This window comes from Macaca mulatta, chromosome 9 (assembly GCF_049350105.2).
Source record: "Macaca mulatta isolate MMU2019108-1 chromosome 9, T2T-MMU8v2.0, whole genome shotgun sequence".
NCBI lineage: Eukaryota > Metazoa > Chordata > Mammalia > Primates > Cercopithecidae > Macaca > Macaca mulatta.
In genome coordinates this window covers 50,745,163-50,763,960 of record NC_133414.1, presented here as the reverse complement: position 1 = coordinate 50,763,960, position 18,798 = coordinate 50,745,163, and the positions used below count along the sequence as shown (strand labels likewise).

Here is an 18,798-nt window from a genome sequence, read left to right as displayed (position 1 = left end):
ATGGAATTTTAGGATTTTAAGGACTCTTGGAGACTAATCAAAATACTTTCATATTTCAACCTGTATTTAATATCCTGGAAAAATGGTTGTTCAGATGGAGAGTCTGAAACTCAAAGTGACCTATTTAAATATAGGAGGTAACAAGTAATATTTAAACTCATTTCAAAGCCCATTACTCTTGTTTTTATATCACCATGTAAGTGAGTGTTTGAATAATAGAAAGGAAGAGGAAATGGGTCTAATTAAACAAATTGAAAAGGATAAGAATGGAATTAGCTGGAGAACCCAGTGGAAGTAGGTAACAAGGGAATTAGCAGGGAAAGGCCAAGTCTGAAGAGAAATAATCCCAGGATTGGTAAGAGTAAGGGTTTTACCAAAGAGATCAGGATGTTGGATCTTATGACAAGTTTGATGAAGATAAATTAGAACAAACACAGTAGACATTGGGAGTTATCTAAAAAGGCATATTAAATATGGTGCAAAAGAAGTCCTGAATAGGTCACTGCTTTTTTGCTCGTTTAATTGGAAGAATGGACAAGCTTCAAAGTTTCTATGGAAAGATTTTTAAAAAAAGTGAGCCACTGGGAAAAGTCTCTAAAATCAGATAGAAATGTGCTGTTCTGTTCTTTCACCCCAAATCTCACGGGAGAGGCTTAGAGCCCCTTGAGTGCTAGGAGATTGAAGGTTTCTGAATTACATAGATCTGTGGCCCAAGGCAGGTGTCCCCTTCCCTTTTCCTCTTTTTCCAAGCCTCTGATGTTGTAACCATGTACATGTAAAGCAGGGGTAAGATTGGCTATCAAATAAGTCATGGAGCTTCAGTTGGGTTTCTGGTAACATGCTTATGTGGAGGTGAATGACTGACTGAGACTCCATTTAGTTGTTTTCCAGAAATAGGTAAATACAGAACTTCTTGGCTGGTCATTGAATTTATCTTTCAATGTATACACAGAAAGAAAGATCTGGAAGTGGGTGCCACTATATATAGTGAAAGTGTCTTTCACTTCCACATCTTTCTTCTGCAGGGCTTCATGGCGGTCTCCAACCTTTAAATATTCAGCTCATCAAAGCACAGATAGTAATCTTTAAATAGAATATTTAAAGGTTGGAGACTGCCATGAAGCCCTGCAGAAGAAAGATGTGGAAGTGAGACACTTTCACTATATATAGTTGCTCCCACTTCCAGATCTTTCTCTCTGTGTATATACGGTACTTAGAGAAATCCAATTATCAGGACTCAGTTTTTCTAGCAGTCTCTCTCCTTGGGAATAAGTACAAAGATTTTTAAGGTTTTGCTAGTTGATGTAGCCCTGAACAGGGAAGGACAAGTATAAAATAAGTAGTTAGATTTTATTATTTTTAAAGTTTCAATTTTTGTTGAGAAAAATATTCCCAATAAGAAATATACATTTGTGATTTGACATTTGTAGGTTCAGCTTTTCAACATTTCAAATATTTCAGGGCACCCTCTGTAGTGTTTTAGGGTGAAGGGAAGCAACAGGGTCTTCTTAAGTGGTTTTTATGCTGAGAAACAAAGAATGTCATTTTCCTGTGACACAGATTAGTCTTTAAATCAGAGGTAGAGAGTGGATAAGGGACAAGGGAACTGTATCTTTCTTCCTCATTTTAGGTTATCAAGTTCGTTCCAATTTAGATATCAAAAGTTATGTCAGCCATTAAATACATTTTCAGTTCATCACTGAGGACAGTTTGTGAGGACGAGTTATTCTCAGGGTATGCCAATTATATTGGCTGTCACTATTTTTTATGGAACTAAGAGTGAGTGTTCTTTGGATGTTATAGGTTCGGGAGGTAGAGTCAAAAATAGTGAACAAAAATATTTTTTAAAAACAGAGGGCATATTTTAATTATACCAAGAAACATGATTTAATATACCGAGGACTGATCTTTCCCCAGATTTTGTTTTTTTCTTCTCATTTTTTTGGAGTGAGCACCAAGATATGAACTAGCAGATTTCCTTTTTAAATATATGAATTTGCTCCTTTATGTTGTATCTTTTTTCTCTAAAGTCCTTTTGGCAAACCGACTACTGAAAATTCACAGCCTACAAAACTTGAGGAAGACTTTAGTCTTGCTACCAAGGTAAAATGGTCTTTTGTGAAGTTGATTTTCTCAGTTGGAATCTAGTTCTGTATAGTATTTACTTTTCATGTTTTGCAGTGCTGTAAGTATCATTATTTCATGTTGGCAATATACAGTTGGTCAGATAAAAATATTTTATAGAAATATGAATAGTTGATTTAAAGTTTTTTTTTTTTTTTTTTTTTTTTTTTTTTTTTTTTTACGTTAGTAAATAACAAATGTTTGGTAAATACTTTGAGGGTGTGAGGGCCATAAAAAGAAAGGGCTGGAGAATATATAGTGACAGGAGCACTATATTAGAAAAAACTTTTCCACAGTAGAGAATATATAAAATCTGGTAAATTTTTATTTGGATAAGTGTACTTACTGCGAGTTTTAAAATTATCCTATTGTAACTTAAAAAAAACTCATGCTTAAATTTATCTTTAATGGATCAAGTTACTTATTATAGTAATCAAGGAATTTCTCTGATACTGTTCAGTTCCAAAACTGTGCCACATAACATATAGGATTTTTGCACTTACTATTTTGATATCACGTAATTTTTAGGAGAGAGCTTTGTCTCAGTTTCTCTTCTTGGTTCTTTAAATACACCAAAATAATATTAGAAGTTGTGAAAATTTATTTGGGCATGGTGGTGCATGCCTGTAGTTCCAGCTACCAAGGAGGCTGATGCAGGAGGATTTCTTGAGCCCAAGAGTTTGAAACCCGTGTGGGCAACATAGCGAGACCTTAACTCAAATTTAAAAAATAATAGTAGAGGCCAGGCGCGGTAGCTTATGCCTGTAATCCCAGCACTTAGGGAGGCCAAGGCGGGTGGAGCACGAGGTCAGGAGATCGAGGCCATCCTGGCTAACACTGTGAAACCCCGTCTCTACTAAAAAATACAAAACAAAATTAGCTGGGCATGGTGGCGGCCGCCTATAGTCCCAGCTACTCAGGAGGCTGAAGCAGGAGAATGCCATGAACCTGGGAGGTGGAGCTTTCAGTGAGCCAAGATTGCGCCACTGCACTCCAGCCTGGGTGACAGAGCGAGACTCCATCTCAATAAATAAATAAATAAATAAATAATAAATAAATATTAGTAGAAATTTAGAAATGTAAATTCTCTTTCTCAGAATCTGTATTACTAAGGGATGCCAGTGTGTTTTCTAAGTTATTTAATTAAAAGTATACTTTAAACTCTTCATCTAAATGAAGAACGCAGGTTTTACCCTAAGTAAACAACCAGTTCTGGAAGCAGAGACTCTTAATAAGCATATGGTAAGATTTTAATTTCAGAATTTTTAAATTGCAGTTTTTAAACATATTGTTCAAAGATCTTTGATCACATTTGAAAATTTTAAATTTCAGAAGATTTTATATTTAGTTATTTAAATAATCTTTTTGAAGTTCTTTAGTTATTTAAATAATCTTTTTGAAGCTCTTCCATCACTATGAGATACCGCAAGTTAGAAAACATACTTGCGTGCATCCTTGTGTACCCACAATACAGTCTTGCCTATAAAAAGCATTTTAAGAGGTTTGCAATGTGAATAATAAGCAGACAATTGATTATTTTATGTAATAGAATGTTACGAGTGAGATAATATGCATAATGTATCTTATAATTAAATCTAATGAATTTCTAAATGTGGCTTAAATTTATATTTTCTTTTAATATTTAGAATGCATAAATTCACATGCATTATCTTAAGGAAATATGTCTTAAATAAGAAGACAGTAAATCAGAGATATGTAGTAACAGGAAAGAAGGTTACACTGTATTTTCTAGTATCCTCCATGTAGAATTTAGATTAAAAATATTGTAATATATTTTAGTCTCAACTCATGTTGTTTTTTTGTTTTTGAGACGGAGTCTCACTCTGTCACCCAGGCTGGAGTGCAGTGGCATGATCTTGGTTGACTGTAGCCTCTGCCTTCTTGGTTCAACCAATTCTCCTGCCTCAACCTCCTACATAAGCTGGGACTACAGGTGTGTGGCACCACGCCCAGCTAATTTAGTATTTTTAGTAGAGGCAGGGTTTCACCATGTTGGCCAGGATGGTCTCGATCCCTTGACCTCATGATCTGCCCTCCTCGGCCTCCTAAAGTGCTGGGATTACAGGCCTGAGCCACAAAGCCCAGCCAAAACTCATGTTCTATTAAACATATGTTTTCAAGGAATACATTACTCTGAAATTCTTATTACCAATAATTTCTTCAGGTGAAAAGTTTATGAAACATTCCTTTTTAAATTTTTTCTCTCTCTGTAGTAAGACTGTTCTGGCTTTTAGGTATTGATTGAAGACCATGTTTAACTAATTGAGTGTCTTATTATATAATAATAAAATTAAAATCTTGATTACCCAGATATTAACAAAATAACTAATTATAGTGTAAATACTGATCAGCATTATGGGAATATATTATTAACAAAAGTCTGTATTTTATGTATTTCGTCACATGTCTTAGGGTAGTTGTTTCTCCTTTTCTTTCACGACTGAAGCTCATACTTGATTGACTGATCATGTCTCTTGTTTGTTTCTCCCTCCTCCGTCACCTTTTTAAAAATGATTTACCCCAGACTTTTTTCTCACAGAACACGTTTTTTCAGTATCTGCTTTTGAGGGCATCTCTGTCTCAATTGTTATTTATTACAAGTTTCTATTTAGTTGCTACATATGATTTTCATTAATCAATCATTGCCCCCCCATGACTTATTCTGTTTCTCTCTGTTTCTTGGAAGAAGCAGAATTTATACAGTTATTTATACTTAGCTTTTTGCCACACAGAATAGAAACAACCTATACCATTTTAAAGCAAACCCAGTTAAACAAGGTACTATTAAAAACTAAAGTTTCACATTTTTCCACGCAAGAGGTAACTAATACAACTGTAAATTGTGAAGAGATATTTCAAAATATAACATGTAATTTTTAAATTTTAATTATTTCTGTAATACTATAAACTATGTAAGGGTAAATTTTTGTCCTAGATTATTTTGGTTAAAAAAATTATCTAATGGATACCACCATATTTATATAATAATAAATTAGGTGAAGGGGATGATAGGAAATAAGTCTTTGAAGAAGGGTAAGATAATCATAGAGACTACATGAGAGAGTCAAGATGAGACAGATTTTTATAAATACACAGCAAAAATATTGGTTTCAATGAGAGCAGGAACTCTCTATAATAAAAGATATGATATAAATTATTTAAAATAAAAATTAAGAAAACATAGCCAGCTAATAAATTATAGCTCAGGTGTTTTTGAGTGACTTATAGCTGATTTTAATAAAAAAACTGGAAGAAAACATAAGGACAAGTATAGGTAAGAGCAATTTGTTGTACTTTTTAAAATACCTAGTAGAGAATAATTTGAATGAATCTAACATAAAGGAAAGATACATACTTAAGGCAATTAATATCTCAATTATTCTGATTTGATTATGTGAATGTATTAAGTGATAATATGTACCCCTAAAACGTGTACATTTATAGTGTGTCAACAAAAAATTTATAAACAAGGCATGAAAATTTAATTCTCACTTCTTTTAGTAACTTTATGTTTTATATTTAATGTAGCCATACTCATATTAATATAGAATGCAAAGGAAAATCTGTTTTAGACCTTGTCAGCTTTATTGTGAATTACTAATTTTGATTCTTTGGTTTCTGATTTCAGATTTCTAACTTAATATTTGACATATTCTTAAGTTATTTAACTAATTTATCTCACTCTTTGATATAACCTTGGCAGCTGTTTAGAATATTTTTGAAAATAGAGTATAAATAAATAAGCATTTTATTTAAACTTGTTATTAAAATTAAATTTTCTGATCATATGAACAAGATTTTTCTTCTGTGTCTCTTAAAAGAGAAAAATCTCTTTTAAGCTTCAGTACTCTGAAATAAATAAATGGAGAAATTAGTAATCTCTAGAAATATTCTGAGATTTTTGCTCATAATATCTGTATGTGATGGTACTATATACACACATCAAATGAATGTAATCAACATTGGTGAATTTTTTAAAGTACCTATTATTATAGAATATGCAAAGGAAGATTGATAACAGAGTAAACAAACTTATCATTGGAAGAATAATTTACTTTTATTTTTTTTTATTTTTTATTATTATTATACTTTAAGTTCTAGGGTACATGTGCATAACGTGCAGGTTTGTTACATATGTATACTTGTGCCATGTTGGTGTGCTGCACCCATCAACTCGTCAGCACCCATCAACTCGTCATTTACATCAGGTATAACTCCCAATGCAATCCCTTCCCCTGCCCCCTCCCCATGATAGGCCCCGGTGTGTGATGTTCCCCTTCCCGAGTCCAAGTGATCTCATTGTTCAGTTCCCACCTATGAGTGAGAACATGCGGTGTTTGGTTTTTTGTTCTTGCGATAGTTTGCTGAGAATGATGGTTTTCAGCTGCACCCATGTCCCTACAAAGGACACAAACTCATCCTGTTTTCTGGCTGCATAGTATTCCATGGTGTGTATGTGCCACATTTTCTTAATCCAGCCTGTCACTGATGGACGTTTGGGTTGATTCCAAGTCTTTGCTGTTGTGAATAGTGCCGCAATAAACATACGTGTGCATGTGTCTTTATAGCAGCATGATTTATAATCCTTTGGGTATATACCCAGTAATGGGATGGCTGGGTCATATGGTACTTCTAGTTCTAGATCCTTGAGGAATCGCCATACTGTTTTCCATAATGATTGAACTAGTTTACAATCCCACCAATAGTGTAAAAGTGTTCCTATTTCTCCACATCCTCTCCAGCACCTGCTGTTTCCTGACTTTGTAATGATTGCCATTCTAACTGGTGTGAGATGGTATCTCATTGTGGTTTTGATTTGCATTTCTCTGATGGCCAGTGATGATGAGCATTTTTTCATGTGTCTGTTGGCTGTATGAATGTCTTGTTTTGAGAAATATCTGTTCATATCCTTTGCCCACTTTTTGATGGGGTTGTTTGTTTTTTTCTTGTAAATTTGTTTGAGTTCTTTGTAGGTTCTAGATATTAGCCCTTTGTCAGGTGAGTAGATTGCAAAAATTTTCTCCCATTCTGTAGGATGCCTGTTCACTCTGATGGTAGTTTCTTTTGCTGTGCAGAAGCTCTTTACTTTAATGAGATCCTATTTGTCAATTTTGGCTTTTGCTGCCGTTGCTGTTGGTGTTTTAGACATGAAGTCCTTGCCCATGCCTAAGACCTGAATGGTATTACCTAGGTTTTCTTCTAGGGTTTTTATGGTATTAGATCTAACATTTAAGTCTCTTATCCATCTTGAATTAATTTTCGTATAAGGAGTAAGGAAAGGATCCAGTTTCAGCTTTCCACTTATGGCTAGCCAATTTTCCCAGCACCATTTATTAAGTAGGGAATCCTTTCCCCATTTCTTGTTTTTCCCAGGTTTATCAAAGATCAGATGGCTGTAGATGTGTGGTATTATTTCTGAGGACTCTGTTCTGTTCCATTGGTCTATATGTCTGTTTTGGTACCAGTACCATGCTGTTTTGGTTACTGTAGCCTTGTAGTATAGTTTGAAGTCAGGTAGCGTGATGCCTCCAGCTTTGTTCTTTTGACTTAGGATTGTATTGGCAATACGGGCTCTTTTTTGGTTCCATATGAAGTTTAAAGTGGTTTTTTCCAATTCTGTGAAGAAACTCATTGGTAACTTGATGGGAATGGCATTGAATCTATAAATTACCTTGGGCACTATGGCCATTTCCACGATATTGATTCTTCCTATCCATGAGCATGGTATGTTCTTCCATTTGTTTGTGTCCTCTTTTATTTCACTGAGCAGTGGTTTGTAGTTCTCCTTGAAGAGGTCCTTTACATCCCTTGTAAGTGGGATTCCTAGGTATTTTATTCTCTTTGAAGCAATTGTGAATGGAAGTTCATTCATGATTTGGCTGTCTGTTACTGGTATATAAGAATGCTTGTGATTTTTGCACATTAATTTTTTATCCTGCGACTTTGCTGAAGTTGCTTATCAGTTTAAGGAGATTTTGGGTTGAGACAATGGGGTTTTCTAAATATACAATCATGTCATCTTCAAACAGGGACAATTTGACTTCTTCTTTTCTTAACTGAATACCCTTGATTTCTTTCTCTTGCCTGATTTCCCTAGCCAGAACTTCCAACACTATGTTGAATAGGAGTGGTGAGAGAAGGCATCCCTGTCTTGTGCCAGTTTTCAAAGGGAATTTTTCCAGTTTTTGCCCATTCAGTATGATATTGACTGTGGGTTTGTCATAAATAGCTCTTATTATTTTGAGATACGTTCCATCACTTCCGAACTTATGGAGCGTTTTTAGTAAGAAGGGCTGTTGAATTTTGTCAAAGGCCTTTTCTGCATCTACTGAGACAATCATGTGGTTTTTGTCTTTGGTTCTGTTTATATGCTGGATTACGTTTATTGATTTGTGTATGTTGAACCAGCCTTGCATCGCAGGGATGAAGCCCACTTGATCATGGTGGATAAACTTTTTGATGTGCAGCTGCATCTGGTTTGCCAGTATTTTATTGAGGATTTTTGCATCGATGTTCATCAGGGATATTGGTCTAAAATTCTCTTTTTTTGTTGTGTCTCTGCCAGGCTTTGGTATCAGGATGATGTGGGCCTCATAAAATGAGTTAGGGTGGATTCCCTCTTTTTCTATTGATTGGAATAGTTTCAGAAGGAATGGTACCAGCTCCTCCTTGTACCTCTGATAGAATTCAGCTGTGAATCCATCTGGTCCTGGACTTTTTTTGGTTGGTAGGCTATTAATTATTGCCTCAATTTTAGAGCCTGCTATTGGTCTATTCAGGGATTCAGCTTCTTCCTGATTTAGTCTTGGGAGAGTGTAAGTGTCCAGGAAATTATCCATTTCTTCTAGATTTTCCAGTTTATTTGCATAGAGGTGTTTATAGTATTCTCTGATGGTAGTTTGTATTTCTGTGGGGTCAGTGGTGATATCCCCTTTATCATATTTTATTGCATCTATTTGATTCTTCTCTCTTTTCTTCTTTATTAGTCTTGCTAGTGGTCTATCAATTTTGTTGATCTTTTCAAAAAACCAACTCCTGGATTCATTGTTTTTTGGAGGTTTTTTTTTTGTCTCCATCTCCTTCAGTTCTGCTCTAATCTTAGTTATTTCTTGCCTCCTGCTAGCTTTTGAATGTGTTTGCTCTTGCCTCTCTAGTTCTTTTAATTGTGATGTTAGAGTGTCAATTTTAGATCTTTCCTGCTTTCTCTTGTGGGCATTTAGTGCTATAAATTTCCCTCTACAAACTGCTTTAAATGTGTCCCAGACATTCTGGTATGTTGTATCTTTGTTCTCATTGGTTTCAAAGAACATCTTTATTTCTGCCTTCATTTTGTTATGTACCCAGTAGTCTTCAGGAGCAGGTTATTCAGTTTCCATGTAGTTGAGTGGTTTTGATTGAGTTTCTTAGTCCTGAGTTGTGGTTTGATTGCACTGTGGTTTGAGAGACAGTTTGTTATAATTTCTGTTATTGTACATTTGCTGAGGAGTGCTTTACTTCCAATTATGTGGTCTATTTTGGAATAAGTGTGATGTGGTGCTGAGAAGAATATATATTCTGTTGATTTGGGGTGGAGAGTTCTGTAGATGTGTATTAGGTCTGCTTGCTGCAGAGATGAGTTCAATTCCTGGATATCCTTGTTAACTTTCTGTCTCATTGATCTGTCTAATGTTGACAGTAGGGTGTTGAAGTCTCCCATTATTATTGTATGGGAGTCTAAGTCTCTTTGTAAGTCTCTAAGGACTTGCTTTATGAATCTGGGTGCTCCTGTATTGGGTGCATATATATTTAGGAGTGTTAGCTCTTCCTGTTGAATTGATCCCTTTACCATTATGTAATGGCCTTTGTCTCTTTTGATCATTGATGGTTTAAAGTCTGTTTTATCAGAGACTAGTATTGCAAACCCTGCTTTTTTTTTTTGTTCTCCATTTGCTTGGTAGATCTTCCTCCATCCCTTTATTTTGAGCCTATATATGTCTCTGCCTGTGAGATGGGTCTCCTGAATACAGCAAACTGATGGGTCTTGCCTCTCTATCCAGTTTGCCAGTCTGTCTTTTAATTGGAGTATTTAGTCCATTTATATTTAAGGTTAATATTGTTATGTGTGAACTTTATCCTGCCATTATGATATTAACTGGTTATTTTGCTCGTTAGTTGATGCAGTTTCTTCCTAGCCTCGATGGTCTTTAAATTTTGACATGTTTTTGCAATGGCTAGTACCGGTTGTTCCTTTCCATGTTTAGTGCTTCCTTCAGGGTCTCTTGTAAGGCAGGCCTGGTGGTGACAAAATCTCTAAGTATTTGCTTATCTGTAAAGGATTTTATTTCTCCTTCACTCATGAAACTTAGTTTGGCTGGATATGCAATTGTGGGTTTAAAATTCTTTTCTTAAGAATGTTGAATATTGGCCCCCACTCTCTTCTGGCTTGGAGAGTTTCTGCCGAGAGATCTGCTGTAAGTCTGATGGGCTTCCCTTTGTGGGTAACCCAACCTTTCTCTCTGGCTGCCCTTAAGATTTTTTCCTTCATTTCGACTTTGGTGAATCTGGCAATTATGTGTCTTGGAGTTGCTTTTCTCGAGGAGTATCTTTGTGGCGTTCTCTGTATTTCCTGAATTTGAATGTTCGCCTGCCCTGCTAGGTTGGGGAAGTTCTCCTGGATGATATGCTGAAGAGTGTTTTCCAACTTGGTTCCATTTTCCCCCTCACTTTCAGGAACCCCAATCAGATGTAGATTTGGTCTTTTTACATAATCCCATACTTCTTGCAGGCTTTGTTCATTTATTTTTCTTCTTTTTCTTTAGATTTCTCTTCTCGCTTCATTTCATTCATTTGATCCTCAATTGCTGATACTCTTTCTTCCAGTTGATCGAGTCGGTTACTGAAGCTTGTGCATTTGTCACGTATTTCTCGTGTCATGGTTTTCATCTCTGTCAGTTCATTTATGGCCTTCTCTGCATTAATTATTCTAGTTATCAATTCTTCCACTCTTTTTTCAAGATTTTTAGTTTCTTTGCGCTGGGTACGTAATTCCTCCTTTAGCTCTGAGAAGTTTGATGGGCTGGAGCCTTCTTCTCTCATCTCATCAAAGTCATTCTCCATCCAGCTTTGATCCATTGCTGGTGATGAGCTGCGTTCCTTTGCTGGGGGAGATGTGCTCTTATTTTTTGAATTTCCAGCTTTTCTGCCCTGCTTTTTCCCCATCTTTGTGGTTTCATCTGCCTCTGGTCTTTGATGATGGTGACGTACTGATGGGGTTTTGGTGTGGGTGTCCTTCCTGTTTCTTAGTTTTCCTTCTAACAGTCAGGACTCTCAGCTGTAGGTCTGTTGGAGATTGCTTGAGATCCAATCCAGACCCTGTTTGCCTGGGTATCAGCAGCAGAGGTTGCAGAAGATAGAATATTGCTGAACAGTGAGTGTACCTGTCTGATTCTTGCTTTGGAAGCTTCCTCTCAGGGGTGTACTCCACCCTGTGAGGTGTGGGGTGTTGGTCTGCCCCTAGTGGGCATGTCTCCCAGTTAGACTACTCAGGGGTCAGGGACCCACTTGAGCAGGCAGTCTGTCCATTCTCAGATCTCAACCTCCACGTTGGGAGATCCACTGCTCTCTTGAAAGCTGTCAGACAGAGTCGTTTGCGTCTGCAGAGGTTTCTGCTGCTTTTGTTGTTGTTGTTGTTTAGCTGTGTCCTGTCCCCAGAGGTGGAGTCTACAGAGACAGGCAGGCTTCTTTGAGCTGCTGTGAGCTCCACCCAGTTCGAATTTCCCAGAGGCTTTGTTTACCTACTTAAGCCTCAGCAATGGCGGACGCCCCTCCCCCAGCCTGGCTGCTGCCTTGCAGTTAGATTGCAGACTGCTGTGCTCGCAATGAGGGAGGCTCCGTGGGCATGGGACCTCTCGACCAGGAGTGGGATATAGTCTCCTGGTGTGCCCGTTTTCTAAGACCCTTGGTAAAGCGCAGTATTGGGGTGGTAGTTACCCGATTTTCCAGGTGTTGTGTGTCTCAGTTCCCCTGGCTAGGAAAATGGATTCCCTTCCCCCTTGCACTTCCCAGGTGAGGCAATGCCTTGCCCTGCTTCAGCTCTTGCTGGTCGGGCTGCAGCAGCTGACCAGCACCGATTGTCTGGCAGTCCCTAGTAAGATGAACCAAGTACCTCAGTTGAAAATGCAGAAATCACCTGTCTTCTGTGTTGCTGGCACTGGGAGCTAGAGACTGGAGCTCTTCCAATTCAGCCATCTTGCTCTGCCTCCCCCACTTTTTACTTTTAAATATATCTCTTACAGTGGAGATATTTTATATTATTTCCAGGAAGCCTTATTAACTTTAGTCTTCATAATTATTAAACCTTGCACATATATTTGTTTGTTTCTTTTTTTTTTTTTTTTTTTTTTTGTGAGACGGAGTCTCGCTCTGTCGCCCGGGCTGGAGTGCAGTGGCCGGATCTCAGCTCACTGCAAGCTCCGCCTCCCGGGTTCACGCCATTCTCTTGCCTCAGCCTCCCGTGTAGCTGGGACTACAGGCGCCCGCCACCTTGCCCGGCTAGTTTTTTTTTTTTTTGTATTTTTTAGTAGAGACGGGGTTTCACCGTGTTAGCCAGGATGGTCTTGATCTCCTGACCTCGTGATCCGCCCGTCTCGGCCTCCCAAAGTGCTGGGATTACAGGCTTGAGCCACCGCGCCCGGCCCATGTTTGTTTGTTTCTAAAACTCAGGAATCCTGTTGACTTCAAGTTTTTAGTTTCTTTCTTCACCTGTGAATACTGAATCCTGCTTGACAGTCATAGATATATATATAAACTATTAAATCTTCAACTCGAATAATTATTGCTTAATTTTCTTTATGTGAGATCTTTTCTCCAATTTTAAACTGTCATCCTATATGGTGTAAATAGGCAATTCGAGTTAGTATTATATTGTTTACAGGAACATAAGAAAAGCATGTGAATTTTAAAGTGGGGTTTCACATTTCTATCTCACTTTATAGTAGTACTTAAAAATGCCTCATAATTCTATAGGTAAGCATTTCTCTTGCACAATTAAAAATTTCAAGGTTTTTATAAAAGTGGTTTTACAGAATCTTGTTGTTGTAGATTTAAATGTTTTCATTCAATTCAAAGATGCCTATTGCAATAATATTTCAGAAATATTTACCTATATCAATAAAATTATATTCTTGGAACAAATTTGGAAATATATAACTTAGAAACTTAATCCCACGTTTTTCTCTCTCCTTTAATTTCATTTTCAAAATTTCAACAGTCTGCATAGATTTGTGTTGCTTAATTCTACCCATTTAGTCTATCTTATAAATATTAATTTTCTTATCACTATGTAATTTTCCTCATGTAGGTCATCTACTCATACTCCAAATGTATTTATCCAGATCTTTCTTCCAAGCCCCTTAGATGCCTCAAATCTTAGAGGTCTCAAACTGAAAGCATCTTTTTTTTTTATTCTTTTCCTGCCTCTTTTCTGACTCTTTGTAATCTACTCAGTCATCTGGTTTCCCCATCCTAGTAAATAACATCTAGGAAGTAGCCATGAACTGCTCAAACACTTCAACCTGCATTTCAACTGTCCCCCACATCCTGCACTTCAACCCTCCTCCAGGTCACCAAGCCAGTCACACACCAAAATTTGTATTATCTACCTTCTTATAATTTTTCATATCTTATTACCATAATTAACCATCTACCTATAATTTTGAAGTACTCCTTTCTAGTTTTGCCCCGTCTCCCCATGTTCAACTATCTTTACATCACTGGAAGGGTCACCTTTCTAAAATATATTTGTAATGATGTAACTCATCTGCATATTGAGCGGATACCCATTACCTGAAGGGTTAAGTTCACATTCTAGCGTGACACATATCTTACATGGTTTGGTCCCATTTTTTGTCTCTTCAACTCATTTGCTCTGACTGTGTTCCAGTTTTACCACATCACTTTGGCATCCCTCAGTTGCCACGTTGTTTCATGCCTTATTATTTTGCACATGCTGTTGTACCTAGAGTCTTTGTATCCTGACTCTGCACTTTGCCTGTCCTTCCAAATATGGCCCCATTATGGCGGCATTTTCTCTGCTTTTCAGGTAAAACTCATTGTTCTCTCCTTCGTACTCTTATGCATTTTATTGACTTAAATTGTAGAACTGGTGAATTATACTTTTCTGTTCTTTTTTTGTTTTCACATATCTCTACCATTTCTTGAATATAGGCCAGAACTTGTCTTCCATGTACATTTTCTGCTTCTCCCAGGATAGTGCCTATGATTTGATAGATACAGTGTATGTTTTTTCTTGTTGTTCTCTTTTGTCTTACTGATAAATTGTGTGAGTGAATAAACACATTTTTTTCCTGAAGTTTTTTGTTGTTGTTGTTGCTTTTGTTTATTGTTTGTAATAGGAGGAAGCAACAAAGACAGTAACTGGACAACACGAGAATGATATTGACATTATTGAACAAGCTCCAGAAGATCAAACAAGTAATGACAATTTTATTTTTATACCAAAATAATAGAAGTGGTACATTAGTGAATATCTCTGAAAATCTTTCTATGCTTAAGTGCTATTATTTACAAAACAATTTTATAGACCGAAATACAATGGCTATTTAAAAAAATATTTTCTGATATCTTTCTTCATGCTATCAATTCTTTTTACTGAACCTGCTTCAATTCTGAAATTCTATTTTTGCTGTTAGTTTTGTTTTTGAAATACTCACAAATGGCAATAGATTTGTATATGGTATTACAATTTACAGTAATAAATGTTCTCATATATGTGTCTGTGAATAACATTTTGTAGATAAGATACCCACATCAGAATCAAGACAAAAAGAAGATACAGAATCTTCAGATTCTGAGGTATGTGTATTGTTGTTGTTGTTGCAATTTTAAAACTTAAGTAATGAGTAATCTTAAAACATAAAAAGAACATCACACAACAGGACCTATCATGGGGAGGGGGGAGGGGGGAGGGATTGCACTGGGAGTTATACCTGATGTAAATGACGAGTTGATGGGTGTTGATGAGTTGATGGGTGCAGCACACCAACATGGCACAAGTATACATATGTAACAAACCTGCACGTTACGCACATGTACCCTAGAACTCAAAGTATAATAATAAAAATAAAAAACAAAAAAAAAAACATAAAAAGATGATTTGACTTTATACTCTCACCTCTGCATGTGTCCGTAAGGTGGGTGATCATGAGGTCAGGAGATTGAGACCATCCTGGCTAACATGGTGAAACTGTCTCTACTAAAAACATAAAAAAATTAGCCGGGTTTGGTGGTGCATGCCTGTAGTCTCAGCTACTCGGGAGGCTGAGGCAGGAGAATGGTGTGAACTCAGCAGGTGGAGCTTGAAGTGAGCCAAGATCGCGCCACTGCACTCCAGCCTGGGTGACAGAGTGAGAATCCATCTCAAAGAAAAGCAAAAAAAAAAAAAAAAAAAAGAGAGAAAAAGCATTTATTTTCTGACATTTATCAGAACATACTTTATAATCATGTGCCAAGTAGATAATAGCTGCATAGTGCAATTCTGCTAATTTGCAGGATTAATTATGAAGCCAATGTAGAATAGTGCAAAAGAAAATAAGACTTAGAAGGCACTAGGAATCTATTTGAGTTCTGAAGTTGAGTTTGTCTAAAAACTAAATAATTTCTCTGTTCATTTATGGGCAAATACATAATTCTGTGTATATCTAGATGTACAAAGGCTCTAATTGGATTCAGAGACAAAGAGTTTAAAGTGTAGCCTTAGTCTTGCTCAACTTGGAACTTAAAACGATAATGCCTGGGACTTGAAAGACTCCATCTCAAAAATAAAACAAAACAAAACAAAAAAACCCAAAAACAACAACAAAAAAACACTTATGAGTCATTATAAATTTTTCTTAAAAACAAAATAGAGAATGTTTGGTTAGAGAAAATTGAAGAACTTTATAATTAGCACGGGTATGGGAGTGGAATTCTATGGTCAGAGTAGATCTGTCTGAGACTGCCATTTAATCTCCATCTCAAAGATGAAGAGTAGGCCATATGAAAGTTTAGGAGCAAAACATTCTGAACAGAGAGAACAGTGGAACATATTTGTTCATCATTTTGTTCTTAACAACCTAGAACGACTAGGAAGTAGAAAGTGGGGTAACCACCACCATCGTCATCATCCTCATTATTCTAAGGTGAAGAAAAATCTGCAAATACGTGTCTGGCACATGTTAGATGTTTCATGAATACATGCTTTTATTTTTCTCTTTTTATGAAGGCTTGCTCTACTTTTTTGAAGTTATGTCTTAAGAATGAATTGCACACTTTATCTAATGATTGTTTGCTTTCATTTAAAAATAACAAAAATATGTTTTCCTTATGAATCTTTTATTCACGCAGTTCTTTATCAGCAAAAAACTTGTAAAATTTGTTCTTATTATCTTAAGTCTTTGTTTTCCTGAGTGAAACAGCTTTTACAGAATTCTATTCCTACTCTGCATGACATACTCTGAAAATTCTCTTCATGCCGTGCATAATTTTTAACAAAAAATCTGTAATTATGCATATGTCAAATGTTTAATTGTGTTGTATTTTGTTTGAAATGCCCTGTTATTTTTTGCAAGGACTACAGTGTAAGGCAGATACTTTGAATTTAATTCCTTTTGAAATATGCACACGATTGAATTTTTGGGGGAATATGATTCATTTTCTTTGCTCAGTAACCCAGTCAGTAGTCACATGAAGATAAAAGATAAGCATGATTTACAGAGCGTATTTGAGGTTTTCTCTTGAATGTTTTGGTTTTCAATATGTGAACAGCCTTAAATCTAATTACCTTTAGAGTAAAAAATTCTGTTTTAAAAAAGATTTTAAATGAAAAATATGATGCTTGTTATTATTATTTTTAAATTGAAATTATTTATTGAGGCAGGCTATGGTGTCTCACACCTGTAATCCCAGTATTTTGGTAGGGCAAGGTGGGTGGATCACTTAAAGTCAGGTGTTTGAGACCAGCCTAGCCAACATGGTGAAATCCTGTGTCTATTAAAAATACAAAAATTTAGCCAGGTGTGGTGGCTAATGCCTGTCATCCCAGCTATTCGTGACGGTGAGGCAGAAGAATCACTTGGTCTTGGGAGCCGGAAGTTGCAGTGAGCCTAGATCATACCACTGGGCAACCCTGTGAGGCTTTGTCTCAGAAAAAACAAAACAAAAAAATAGTAAAAAAAAAAGAAATTATTTATTAATATTATCTTTAACAGATTATCTCTGTGAGTGATACACAGAATTATGTGTGTTTAACTGAGGCTACATATCAAAAAGAAATAAAGACAATAAATGGCAAAATAGAAGGTAAGAACCATTTTTTATTTAAAACATCATTTGACCAATTATTTGTCTAAAAGCATGAGGACTGATATACTCTGACAGTCAAAGAAAATTATTTTTTAAATGTGTAGCATGGAAGGACAAAAGGAGTGAAAGTTACATGTCTTCTCAGGTGTTGGCAACAGATTATATTGAGAGTGCCAAAAAAAGAGCTGAATTATTAGTTTAAATTCAATATACCTGAAGAAAGGAGTAAAAGAGGGAATGAAGACCAAGGAAGACAGGGAGTACATGAGGGAACAAGAAGCAGGTTTATATAATGGAGAATGGTAAAATAAAATAATTCTTTAGAGAGAGATAGAGCATGATTAGAAAGCTGGGAAGAATAAAAAGTGACCTTCCATTACCAAAAGTTGCCAGGGAATTACAGCAAACATGTTGTCACTCCTGTCTTTCTCACTGGTGGGAAGGCATTAGGGATGGAAGCAACTGACCATAGAAAGTTGTGTTTTATCTGCAATAGGTGAATATAAGCATATTGGCACAGCCATGCGTGTATATAATTTGTCATATACACTCAGTATAGACCAGAAGTTTTCACACTTTATAAAATCAGCTGAATACCTTTTTAACAGTGCACATTGTAATTCAGCAGACTTGGGATTCTGGCATTTTAAATAAGTTCTCAGGTGATGCCGTTGCTGGTGGTCCTTGGACCTCACTCTTAAGTAGCAAGAGAATAGCCTTTCCTTTGGAAAAATCTGGAAGAAGGGCAATTGGATAGAAGATCAAGACATAACAGGGTCAAGGGAAAGCATTATATTGCTTTTATTTCTGCATCTGTTTCTGGTCAGAGGGGAAAAAGAGGTAAAGAAATAATAATTACAGGTGTCAGATACTATTCCTAATCAAAGAGAAAGAAAGTGTTGGGAAAATTGATTTTAAAAGATGTTGAATGGGAAAAATGAAGAACACAGATGTGGACATTATTTTGGCTAAGGAAGAGGGATTGTGAGGCAGGAAATGGGGCAAGAAAGAAGATAGCCAGGCAACTTTGGAGTTTCTGAATAGGAAATTTGAGTGAATTCACTTCAGATGCATTTACAATATTTGCACTCCAGAAGATTAGATTTTGGGTACTCCAGAGACTACCGGAAGCGGAGGATTACTAGAATTGGAGTAAACTATGGTGACTTTTTAGTTTTCTCTATTACTATCAGCATAAAAGGTATATATTTTGTTGATATTAGCTATTCAAATGAGAAATATTTGAATCTAAGAGCACTGGCTTTATTTTTAATGAAGCAAATTGTTTTGGTAAAATTGTTGTTCTATAAAAAT

The 18,798-nt window shown here is 36.3% G+C and overlaps 1 protein-coding gene across 1 annotated transcript in view; it reads left to right on the top strand.

Annotated features, from left to right (window-relative positions):
* LOC106996187 (ankyrin repeat domain-containing protein 30A-like) overlaps positions 1-18,798 on the top strand; it is a 72,066-nt gene that overhangs the window by 27,363 nt on the left and 25,905 nt on the right. Inside the window, exons 12-15 of the mRNA XM_077947954.1 lie at positions 2,031-2,103; positions 14,538-14,616; positions 14,939-14,997; positions 17,391-17,481. Of these exons, the coding sequence (XP_077804080.1) occupies positions 2,031-2,103; positions 14,538-14,616; positions 14,939-14,997; positions 17,391-17,481 (302 nt within the window). The remainder of the gene's footprint in view (positions 1-2,030; positions 2,104-14,537; positions 14,617-14,938; positions 14,998-17,390; positions 17,482-18,798) is intronic.